Genomic DNA, 12,546 nt, shown 5'->3' on the forward strand with positions numbered 1-12,546 from the left:
TTGCAGTGTCCTTGTGTGCACGTGGACATCTATATTTGGCATTCTCCCTATGGTGACTTCGTCTTGGGTGAAGTGATCTCTCACTTTGTGGGGCTCCAGTCACTGACCACCCCAGACACATGATACTCAGGGAGAACACCTAGGCTCTTCAGGCAGCTCCCCATTAATTTCCTGGAGGATGTCCTCTGCCCTGACACTTGTGGGACAGTCATGGCTATATACCTCAGTGACTGTTAACCATTTCTGCTGTCATCAGACACCAACAGGTTACTCCTAAATCCTACCCTTGGTCTCTCACAACTCGCAAAATGAGCTTTTTCTTTCCCTTATCCATAGAGCAACAGGCTTTTCAGGGAGCAGGTGCTCAGCCCTGGTCTTGGCACCAGCTTTGAAAGAAGAACCACGTCTTCAAGAAGTGGGAGATACAATTTTATTAGGCAGATCCTATCACAGAGTTTGTTCTGGCCTGCTGTTATACACATATTATAAAGCCTCAGTAGTAAACAGAACGGTTTCATTCCTCAGTAGATAGCCGATGAATAAAGAAACATATTGCTAATAAATTAGTAAATGCAAATGATACTGAGGATAACAATTTCAATAATGAGCAGGCCTGCAAGGGAAGTCATTTGTGTAGATACAGGGGAAATTTATCACCAATCAGAAATATCCATGAAAACACTTTCTGAACAGCACTCTTAAGCTCCTTGTTTCTCATGCTGTAGATGAGGGGGTTCAATGCTGGTGGCACAACAGAGTACAGAACTGCCACCACCAGGTCCAGAGACAGTGAGATAGAGGGGGACTTCAGGTAGGCAAATATGGTCATGCTGAGAAACAGGGAGACCACTGCCAGGTGAGGGAGACACGTGGAAAAGGCTTTGTACTGTCCCTGCTCAGAGGGCATCCTCAGTACAGCCCTGAAAATCTGCACATAGGACAGCACAATGAAAACAAAACACCCAGACGCTAAACAGAATCCAACCATAATAATCCAAACTTTCCTGAGGTAGGAGTTTGAGCAGGAGAGCTTGATGATCTCGGGGATTTCACAGAAGAACTGGTCCACAGCATTGCCTTGGCAAAGTGTCAGAGAAAACACATTAGCAGTGTGCAGCGCAGCATGGAGAAATCCACTGCCCCAGGCAGCTGCTGCCATCTGGGCACAAGCTCTGCTGCCCAGGAGGGTCTCGTAGTGCAGGGGCTTGCAGATGGCAACATAGCGGTCATAGGACATGACAGTGAGAAGATAATATTCTGCTGAAAAGAAAAAGAAGAAGAAAAAGACCTGTGCAGCACATCCTGCATAGGAAATGGCCCTGGTATCCCAGAGCGAATTGGCCATGGCTTTGGGGACAGTGGTGGAGATGCAGCCCAGGTCGAGGAGGGCAAGATTGAGGAGGAAGAAGTACATGGGGGTGTGAAGACGGTGGTCACAGGCTACGGCGTTGAGGATGAGGCCGTTGCCCAGGAGGGCAGCCAGGTAGATGCCCAGGAAGAGCGCGAAGTGCAGGAGCTGCAGCTCCCTTGTGTCTGCAAATGGCAGGAGGAGGAACTCAGTGCTGGAGCTGCTGTTGGACATTTGACTCTTCTGGGCCTGGGGACCAGTCTGAGGAGGAAAATAAAGCAAAATGTTAGGCTAGACCATGTGAGCAAAATGTACTTTAATTCTTGTTACACCTCAAAACTGCTGCTACCCTTTCAGGAAAATCTATATCGCAGATGCCTTGCTGGTTCTAGTTGGTGCTGCCAGAGGGTGCTGCTGGGAGCAGGGGACTCTGGAAGTCCTTGGCATTACTGCTGCACTCCAGGTGAAATCTTGTGGGTCCTGTGAGGCAATGACTCTGTCCTTGAGATCAGAGTGAGCGAAGTAATCTGGGTATGGAGAGCTGTATGAGGAGGAAAAAACAGGAAAACATTAGGACAGAACACTGTGATCAAACCCACTCCATTTCTTGTACAAACCTCCCAGACTGCCTCTCCCCTTTCAGGAACACCTTTGCAGGTCCCTTTCATGAGCTGTGGTCGGTGCTGGTTGATGGCGCCACTGGGATGAGAAGGGCTCTCGAGGAGGCAGTCCTGCCCTCCACAGTTAGGTAAATGAGAACATGGGCTGTTCTTGGATTAAATACAGATGAGATATCAAACTATTTTCTCTGTTCTTGTGAAAACCCACCATCCAGACTCCAGTGTGTTTTTTAAAGTTTCTGCACCTCATCTAAGAGGTTCCTTTTAGGTATATATCATTGGTGTTTGTCCTGCCCACCCATGGAAATCTTGGAGGTCCCAAAAGGCAAAGGTCACACTCAGGTGTTCCCCTGAATAGAGCCTTAATGCTGCTGAGAGCACAGGAATCCATTTTCAAAGAGCAGACCTCTTAACCCCTCACCCATATCATCATATCTGAGGAGGATCTTAGCTCTCTGCCTTTCACCACGGACACAGAAGGGTCATAGCAGCTGCCCATATACAACCATTCAGCAACATTTCTACAGCCTTAGGACTGACATGTCTTCTCCATGGGGCTGCTAGATAACACAGGGTTGCTAGGGCAGAGCTGAGCCTTCTGCAAGGATATATGCAGCCCAGCAGAAGCCCCATGTAAAGAGTCAAATTTCCTTAGATGTGGTGTCCTGAAGGGCGAGTCAGCTCCTTCTCCACACACAGCATTTTCCCGAGACTCAACAGTTAGGAGGGAACATGGATGCCTTTTATTCATAGCATATCTGAGTGATAGGAACATCATCACCAGTTTTTGAGCCGCACACAAATTCTCATACCCAAAAGACTAGTTAGTCAAAAGAATCTCATGATATTATTATTAGATGAGAAAAGAAACTAAGCAGTTTGTATGAAGAAGGTGTTGGCAGGGCAAGTGCCCAAATCCACCCTCCCATCTTGCTGCTGGGAGCAGCTCCTTCTCACTCCCTGCCCATGGCTCTACTGCCTGCAGCTTTCCCTGCCTGCAGCTGGGTCTCTGTCCCCACGCCTCCTGCCTGCAGCTCACAGCCCCCATCCCACCCGCTGGGTGCTCAGCTCTGCCCTGCAGACACCTCCTGGCAGCAGGGCTCTGCCCAGGGGCAGCTCGGTGGGGTCACGTCCTAGAGCCCAGGTCACGCAGACCCTGCTGACACTGCGTGAGTGGTGGTGGAGCATTCTAGGGGTTGAGAGGCAGGAAAGGGACTTGCTGTGGTCCTTGTAATGCTGCTTGTGAAGTCTTAGATGGAAAAGCCCCTATCCTGAAACAGCAGACTTTATTTCTCTTCTCACTGAGGCAAAGAAGAGAAAAACGTAAGCAGAGAGTCTGGAAAGCTAAGAGTGAACAGGAATTCTCACCTTTATCCCTGCTCTTTCAAAGTCCCCGTGGATACATCCTGCTTGCACTGTGGAGCTGTGAGCAGGCTGCCCCAGGTAGCAGCCTCCCACCAGCAGCAGGACCCTGCCCTGCCAGGGGGGGCTCCTTCCACCCACAGCTTCTCCCCGCAGCGCCCTGGGCAGCTCCCCGGGCAGGCTGAGTGCTGAGCCTGGCAGGCGGCAGAGGCCCTGGCCCGGCACACAGCCCCTGGGCCACAGCAGGGACCCTGCTCTGCACCACAGCCCTGGACACCCCTGCCTGCACCCCCAGCTTCTCCTGCCTCCACGAACTGCGGCTGCATTGCCCTCCAGCCAGAGACTTACCGGGTGCAGGGCTGGGAAGTCTTCTTCCCCAGTGAGCTCTGGGTATGCTGCCACTTCTGCCTGCCTTTAAGCACTGTGTCTCTGCAGGCAGTGCCCCCAGGCCTGCTGCGCTGTGCAGAGGAGCTGCTCCTGGGCAGAGCTGTCTCTCTGCAGCACTGCCCGCTTGCCAGGAGCTCCCCTTGGGCCCAGGAGCCCGGCCCAGCTCAGCAGCAGAGGCCCAGCCCAAGGCCTCCCTTGCTCTGCCCCCCACTAGGCTCCCAGCACATGGCCCTGGGGCTGCAGGGGAACCTGCTGGGAAACAGCCTGAAGGCATCCCTGGGCTTCCCTCCCTCCCCTGGGCACACACACTTCTTGACAGCAGGATCATTTCTCCAAAAAGTCAGGCAGCAGAGTCCGTTAAGACATCTCATGCTGGATTTTAATCCTGTGGCTAGGAGGGCACTCAGCTCACACCCATGCCTGCCCAAGGCACATAGGAACTGGGATTCGCCTGCCCTCACTTCAGGTGTGCACCACATGGGCAGCTGCAGGTGTGCTCCTTTTTTCATCTCCAGGATCATTAATGGAGATGGAGGAAATCAGGGGGCTGCAAACACCTGGTGACATGTCAGGGGGCAGAGGTACGTGCAGGCATCTGCAAACTCTCATGGAGGTACTATGAGGGACAGGGCAGCACATGGGGATATCCCCTTGGAGGCTGGTGGGGGATGCCTTTGGCCAGCTGAAATGACAGCAAATGCACCCATTTAGGACAACTAAACCTGTCCCTCCTCAGTAGGCTCAGGGCAGCCTGTAGAGGCATCCACCTGACCCAATGGAGAACTGTGCCACAGGGAGAGCTGAGTCTCTCTCTCCCTCTTCTCCATCTGGTTTTCCCTCCATCTCCAGGGACTGTAACAGCATTTGGCTCATGGACATTCCTATATTACCTAATGAAATTCGGGGCAGCTGCTCCATTTAAAGCCAATTGCAGGCCTGCAGTTCTACCTGAGATGCCAATGCTGCCCAACACCACTACAGCATGCAGCTGACACTGGCAGCACAGGACCCACAGGACAGCTCTGGCCATTCACAACTGGTACTTAATGGACACTCCTGAGGGCATCTCTGGTAGACGTGGTGCTTATGAGCAAGTGACTGCTTCTCAGAGAGCCAAGGTCTGTCCCACCTCTATTCGGTAGAGGCAGGCAACGCATGGATATGAGGCACATCACACAAGAGTTTCCACTTGTGTTGTTCAGCTCGCAAACATTTCTGCTGCTTATCACCTCCATCCTTCATTCACCTCTTTGATTGTACCATCCAGACACAACCCAATGATTTTTTGTCTGTGTCCCTGAATCACAGGTTGCCCATACCAAGGACATTTTCAGCAGCCCCTTCCCCTGCCTGGAGATCGGCCTCATCTCCAGCACTGGCCCTCAGGGCTGCACCAACACCACAAAGGCCCTCTGCTCTCAGGGCGGCACAGCCCAGGCCTGTTTCCTTCTGGCCTTGGGAACACCAGGGCTTGCCCTCCTTCGGGTCCCTCATTTCATCCTCCTATGGCCATCGGCCATCCACAGCAGCAGGTCTCTGCCCTGCTGGAAAGCCTTTGCATGTCTTGGGTCTTGGGCAGAAGGTCTGGGACTAGTTTGAGTTTGGCCCTTGTGCCACAGCTGAGGTGCTGCAGCCCAGATGTGCCCCAATGCCCTCAGCCTGGGGCACAGACGGGAGGAGCTGAATCTTGACTGCAAGGAAGCTGTGTCAGCATTAAGGAGTGCACTGCAGCTGTCCCAACCTGTTCTCCCTACTCTCCCCTTCATCTGCAGTGCTGCACTACCCCTCTCCCTTACCATGAGGTGCTGAAGGTAAGTTTGCCATTCCCTCGTGTGCCACCTCTGCCTGTGGCATGGCAGCGGGGATGTCCTGGGAGAGGGTGCTGAGGCCTTCTCAGAGCACAGAGCCTTGTGGGACATGAGGGGAGGAAGGCCCAGGAATGTGCTGCAATTCCCTCCATATAACACATCCTACTTCACCAAGTGAGCGACATGCTGTGAAGACGAGTTCAGGCACAATGAGGAGCTGCTGCATCCCAGGCGCCTTCGCTCCCATCGTTTGAAAAAAGCCCAGCCCCAGGACAAGCCTCGAACCACACCTTCCTGGAAGGGCTTCCAAGAGCAGAGGCCTGTTGATGCAGGAACACAGCAGGGACTTCTCCATTGTTCCATTTCCTATATTCCATGGCCTTTGTCACCATTTGGAGATGTTCCTGGTAAATTTGTCAGGATCCTGTGGAAAAGAACTGGGAAGAAATGAAATGACTGTTTCTCAGGACAAGAAGGGAAATCTCTCGTCTCTCCTGAGCTGTGCTGTCTCCATGCTGCTGACCTCACAGGCCTTCTAATGACACATGCTGATGTCACAGGGGTGCACTGCATCACCAGGATATCGTCTCTGGAGCAGCAGCAGTGCCGGCACTTCCCTGCAAGGCCTGGTCCCTGCTGGGCACTGCTTGGGTGCTCCCCAGCGCTGTCCTTGTGTGGCCAGGAGTGGGGTCAGCAGGCAGCAAGCTTGCACTGGGCAACCCTCGCTGACGGGCGGAGGAGCAGGGGCACCTTGCAGAGGAGCTGTGGTTGAGGAGCCAGGGCTGGCATCCCTTGTCCTGAGCTGAGGGCCAGCAGCAAGCGAGATGGAGGGCTGCTGGAGGGTGACCATCACCTCTGATATGGTTTCCCTGTTCCCAGTGCTCCTACACCTCTCCCCCAAGGGTAAGGGTGTCAGGAGTCCCTTCCCAAGATGTGTCACAGGGGCTGGCAGCTGTCCAAAGCTTTGCAGGGGGCTGGAAATGGCTGGTGGCTGCTGCAAGAGCCTTGCCTGAGTGTCCCTCTGGGCTCAGGGGAGTATGCGGTAGCCAGGATTCCTGGGTCCTGATGCTAGGGGTGCCCTAAGCCCCAGGGCTCCTCTGGGCATGGCTCAGCCTCCTTGTGATGGGGACAGTCCAGGGCCAGGTTTCCCTGGGAGCTGGTGTCTCTTTGGGATCTGTCTCTGGGAGGAAAGACGACCGGTGTCCCAGATACTGGTGTGTCCTCCAGTTCCCACAGGCCTCTCAGGAATGTGCCAAAAATGCCTGTGTTGGAAATCAAGCCTTCCCCTTGTACTGATCTCCTTCAGGGGAACCAGCCCCTCTTGTGCCACCAGGCTGCCAGAGCGTGTTCTGGGTGCTGAGATGCCATCCCTGGATGGCCACAGCCCTGGTGCTGGACCCTTCCAATCTCCCTACTGTGGTGGGTTTACACAGGTACACAGGTGAACTCCATGGCCACCGCTCTTTTACTTCCCCACCTACAAGGAAAAGGGGGAAAAAATATGATGAAAAGAGCTCAAGGCTTGAGATAGAACAGGAGGTCACCCACCAAATATCCTCATGGGTACCAATTATCATCACAGGCAAGACAGACTTAGCATAGGCAGATTAATATATTTTATTGCCTATCACTGGTGCACTACAACCTTGAGGAACTACAAGCAAACTAAAAACACCATTCCCCCCATCCAGCCTCCTGTAACTCCTTCTCCTAGGTGGAACAGGAGAATTGGGAATTGCTGTCAGTCCATGACACTGTTTCCACTGCTCCTTGATGGTCAATCTCTGCCCTCTCTGGGTCCCTCCTGTGGGATGCCCTCCTTCCCAAATGAATCCTGCGTGGGACCATAAAGGGCTCAGATAATGACAGATATGACTGGATCATGTTAAAATAAAGTTGTTAGAAGCAATAGATCAGCTTCATAGTTGCTGACCACAATGTTCATTTTTTGTTGGTGTAGTAGTTGTGTTTGGTCTCAGAACTGTGTTGCGTAGCACATTACATATTGTGTGTGTTCCCTGTTGTGCTGTTTATCCTTTGTGGGAGCTGGTTTATGGTTATTAGTTTACTCTATGGCCTAACACTACCTTATGTTGTGATAAAATTACTGGTCATGAGACAAATCTGGTAGTTGTACTCAGCATTGCTGTCACCTCCATGCTCGAGGAAGGTTCTCTCAGAAACTATTTATAATTAACAGTCTTCACTTTTCTCCCCAGGGAGCCAATCTATGGAAGGGATGAGAGGGGACACTTCTTCTCCCCACAGCTAGTTACAATAGCTCTTCAAAACTTGGAATCCTTGGAATGTTCAAACCAGCCTGTACGTATTGTTATGTGTCCTGAATGTGTTTCAGGTTTTGTTTAAGGTTAGAGTAAACTATTTCAGAATGCCACACAATGATCTTCCCTGAGGCAGGATAATTATGAGGGGCAGGGTGTGTGGGAGGATTTGGGCAGGCACCTAGAACTGTGGGCACCTCCAATGCTTTCTAACTTCACCCCTGAAGAAGTGCAGAATCATAAAAATAAAAAAATAAAATAAATAAATAAATAAATAAAAAGGCAGAATGCTTGAAAAAGGAGTGTCATCACCCTGGCGATTCCAAAGAGGGAGAAATCACTGCAGTGTGCTGGGGCTTGGCCTATGCTTACGAGTTGCAATCTACACAACTCCAATCCCTGCGACTGGGCCAGAGAAGCAACCTGTGCCTCTATCACTCATACATACATATGAGAAGAAACAGGAGAGACAAAATCAGCTTGTTTAGCTAGGAAAGAAGCTCCTACTCATACAGGGGAGGAGGAAGAAAAAGACGAGGCATGCTCCTCCCAAGTAGAGCCATCACAGGAAAAGGTGGATGAAGACAGAGATAACATAAAAGGAGCAGTAAGCTCCTGATCACCATTCCTTGGGGAGCTGTGAGATGTGTGATTACAGAATCACAGAATCACAGAATTTCTAGGTTGGAAGAGACCTCAAGATCATCGAGTCCAACCTCTGACCTAATGCTAACAGTCCCCACTAAACTACATCCCTAAGCTCTGCATCTAAATGTCTTTTAAAGACTTCCAGGGATGGTGACACCACCACTTCCCTGGGCAGCCCGTTCCAGTGTCTAACAACCCTTTCAGTAAAGAAATTCTTCCTAACATCCAACCTAAAACTCCCCTGGCACAACTTTAGCCCATTCCCCCTCGTCCTGTCACCAGACATGTGGGAGAATAGACCAACCCCCACCTCGCTACAGCCTCCTTTAAGGTGTCTGTAGAGAGCGATAAGGTCGCCCCTGAGCCTCCTCTTCTCCAGGCTGAACAAGCCCAGCTCCCTCAGCCGCTCCTCGTAGGACTTGTTCTCAAGGCCCCTCACCAGCTTCGTCGCCCTTCTCTGGACCCTCTCAAGCACCTCGATGTCCTTCTTGTAGCGAGGGGCCCAAAACTGAACACAGTACTCGAGGTGCGGCCTCACCAGAGCCGAGTACAGGGGGATGATCACCTCCCTAGCCCTGCTGGTCACAGTGTTTCTTATGCAAGCCAGGATGCTGTTGGCCTTCTTGGCCACCTGAGCACACTGCTGGCTCATATTCAGCTGACTGTCCACCATCGCTCCCAGGTCCTTCTCCGCCAGGCAGCTCTCCAACCACTCATCTCCCAGCCTGTAGCTGTGCTTGGGGTTATTGCGCCCCAGGTGCAGGACCCAGCACTTAGCCTTGTAAAAAAAAAAAAACAACAAACAGTAACTATATATTTAAAGATACATGAAGGACAAAAATGTTTATGGACTGTGAGCCACACTAAAACACTGCAACAGCGATGAATATTGTCATTTACACTAACAATTTTCCTTACAGACCAAAAGCCACCTCGTGGCTACTAGAGGATTCTACTGTAGCTTTATGGGGATAAAACAGTGCAAGTGACTTTTTTTTCATATACTGGGAACTTGCTTTGTACCTCAAATTCAGGTTTCTGGCATACTTTAAATATGGTATCATACCAGCTATAGTTTATTATGGGAATCCCAGAAACATCAGCAAAGTTAATACAGAAGTTAAGTTGCATTCGCCTGGAAGTGAAAACTTGATCCACATCTTCCTAGCAATATTTGTATCAGCTATTTAGCAGGATTTTAGCCCACTTTATTTATGAGCTTGAATTAAAAAAATAGTGTTCTATAAGTTAGGTATGAAATCATTTATGAAGCATAAGTTAAGAGATAAACATGGCCACACTCCCACAGCTGGGGGCTGGAGGAGGATGCAAATGCAGTAGGGCCATGGCAGGAGGGGACCCCAAGTGTGCCATTGGAATCGTAATAGCAGGAGCTTGACCCAACCCTGAATGTGCATTGCCATGTGCGTTGCTTTGGCAGCACGGCTGTGGGACCATGTGTGGGGCAGTGGGGCTGGGCTGCTGCAGGGATAGGGCACTGAGAGGGGCCATGAAGGATCTGCCAGGGGGTGACAGCAAGGACAGGCTCCAAAAAAGAAACTTAGATATCTTACCTTTGTGGTGGACATATGCTTTTAGGAAAGGCAAAGCTCACCTAGACTTGGTGTCTGCAAGAATACCCAGCCATGTGTACACAAAGACGCAATCTTTTAAACACACATGGATGTGCACACACAGGTGTGTACAACTGAGCACACCCAGACCAACTGCAACTGGAAGAAGGCAGGACAGAGAGATGCGATCAGGTACAGGGTATCTGGAGTCTCTAGAGCAAGGACCAGACCTCTGGTCTCCACTGCTCCCCTCTATCTCTCTGTGCCATTTGCCCATCGCTCAAATCTCTGCCCACCAAGGGCACGTGAGATGTTGCTGTCCCTCACAGCCCTGCCTGTAATCTGCTCCTTTCTCGTGCTGTGCTTTGTCACACCCAGCACTTTCTTGTGCCTTTTCCCACAGGCTCCCACCCCATGTCCAGCTGGCATCACTGCAGGGCAGCCCTCCCCAGGGCCCAGACATCTGCCTGCAGCTTCCACAGCTGCTGCTCTTGATGGCCTCCTGAGGCCTGCCTGCTCCTGGCCCATTGCACTGTTGTGAGGAAGTGACCTCAGCAGCAGCAGCCCAGCCATGGTGGACAGAGCTGTCCCCTGCCTGAGCTGCCCCCTGTGTCCCATGGGGTTTGTGATGCACTCAATGACATTGCCGTGTCTGCCTGCCTGCCACCAGGCAGTCAGGTCACTGCAGTAGGAATGGCATCACAACCCACCTCCCAGCCGTGTCACTGCGACCTTCCTCCACATCTCCCCTCTCCCCAGCTCCCAGCACTGCTGGGTTGGTTTCCTGATAGTTCAGGTGATGTAAACTCCTAGAATCCCAGACACTTGCCCGTCTCTCTCCCAGTTATCTATGTGTATACGTGTAACTCTGTATATACATTTACCTTTACTTGCACATACAGCTGTAGTTACAGCTGTAGCTACACAAATATTTTTCACTATACAGACAGAAAGATGTGAATATTCCCACCAAGAAAGGCAGGTAATGCAGATATGTATATATATCTTCCCCTGTACTTGCATTGCCAGAATTTCTCTTATGCACTGCACTTCATCTCAGTCTTTGAGGTATTTCAACCTGGCCTTACAAAACAGACCATGCTGGAAATCATCTTTCCAGCAGAGTGTGTGGACATGTGCATTTTCCGCTCTTCTGCAGAGTTCCCCTCCACTTGCTCTTGCTCTTCGGTCATTCAGATACTTCTCATATACCCAGTTGCTTCTAGGGGTTTCAGGGAGGTTAAGCTTGCCTGCGTTTCAGTAGTCCCTTTCATCATCCCTGTAGCCAACTCTGTATTTCTCTTTTACCATTTCCTATCTCTCTGTGTCAAAAATTTCTTGTACAGTCATCAATGGTGGATGGTGCACCTCACTGGAGGCAAGTTAGAGTTGACTCACAGCTGTGGACTGTGGTTTTTGTTTGGTTGCTTCTTTTATTTTTGTTGGTGTTAGTTTCTTTTTAATATACTTTTTTTGTAAATATTAAAAAAAAAAAGACACATCCACACAAAAATAACAACAAAAAACTGTGTGTAGCCAGATGTCTGAGGAAAGGAGGCGGGAGTTGGTGCAAAAATCATAGAATCATAGTATATCCCAAGTTGGACAGGACTCATAAGGATCATAGAGTCAAGCTCCTGGCACCACACAGGTCTGCCCAAAATTTTAGACCATGTGACTAAGTGCACAGTCCAATTGCTTCTTAAACTCTGACAGGCTTGGTGCCATGACTCTGTATCTGGGGAGCCTGTTCCAGTGTGTAACTACCTCTCAGTGAAGAGTTATCTTCCTGATATCCAGCCTGAACCTCACCTGTCGCAGCTTGACACCATTCCCTCTGGTCCTATCACTGGTCACTAAAGAGAATAGAGGGGTGCCTGCCGCTCCACTCTCCCTCGTGAGGGAGACTAGACCATGATGAGGTCTCCCCTCAGCCTCTCCTTTTCCAGGTTGAACAGGCCAAGTGACCTCAGCTGTGCCTCCCCTCTAGGCCCTTCACCATTTTTGTAGTCCTTCACTGGACTCTCTCCAATAGTTTCATATCCTTTCAGTACTGTGGTGCCCAGAACTGCACACAGTACCCAAGGTGAGGCCCCAACAGTGCAAGGTAGAGCAGGATATTCACCTCCATCAACTGACTAGCAATGCCGTGCTTGATGCACCCCAGGATACGGTTGGCCCTCCTGGCTGCCAGGGCACACTACTGACTCATATTCAGCTTGCTATCAACCTGCCAGCTCATGTTCAGGAAAGCTTTGAGCACACACCCAGATCCCTTTCCTGTGCACAGCTTTCCAGCCAGTCTTCCCCAAGCCTGTAGAATTGCATGGGGTTGTTGTGGCCAAAGAGGAGGAAGTAGCACTTACCCATGGTGAACCTCATCCCACAGCCCTCTGCCCATCAATCCAGCCTGTCCAGGTCCCTCTACTGGGCCTTCCTACCCACTGGCAGATTGACACTTCCCTCCACCTTGGTGTCATCTGCAAACGTACTGGGGGTGCACTCAATTGCCTCATC

General features: G+C 51.0%; 1 protein-coding gene across 1 annotated transcript in view; it reads right to left on the minus strand.

Moving 5' to 3' along the window:
- Positions 1-416: 416 nt before the first annotated feature.
- The window catches only part of LOC113841163 (uncharacterized), a 249,639-nt gene continuing 237,509 nt past the window's right edge, over positions 417-12,546 (minus strand). Inside the window, exons 10-11 of the mRNA XM_072029597.1 lie at positions 1,698-1,889; positions 417-1,609 (exon numbers count right to left, since the gene is read on the minus strand). Coding sequence (XP_071885698.1) covers positions 1,712-1,889 — 178 coding nt within the window. The 3' untranslated portion in view covers positions 417-1,609; positions 1,698-1,711. The remainder of the gene's footprint in view (positions 1,610-1,697; positions 1,890-12,546) is intronic.

This window comes from Anas platyrhynchos, chromosome 30 (assembly GCF_047663525.1).
Source record: "Anas platyrhynchos isolate ZD024472 breed Pekin duck chromosome 30, IASCAAS_PekinDuck_T2T, whole genome shotgun sequence".
In the NCBI taxonomy this organism is placed as follows: domain Eukaryota; kingdom Metazoa; phylum Chordata; class Aves; order Anseriformes; family Anatidae; genus Anas; species Anas platyrhynchos.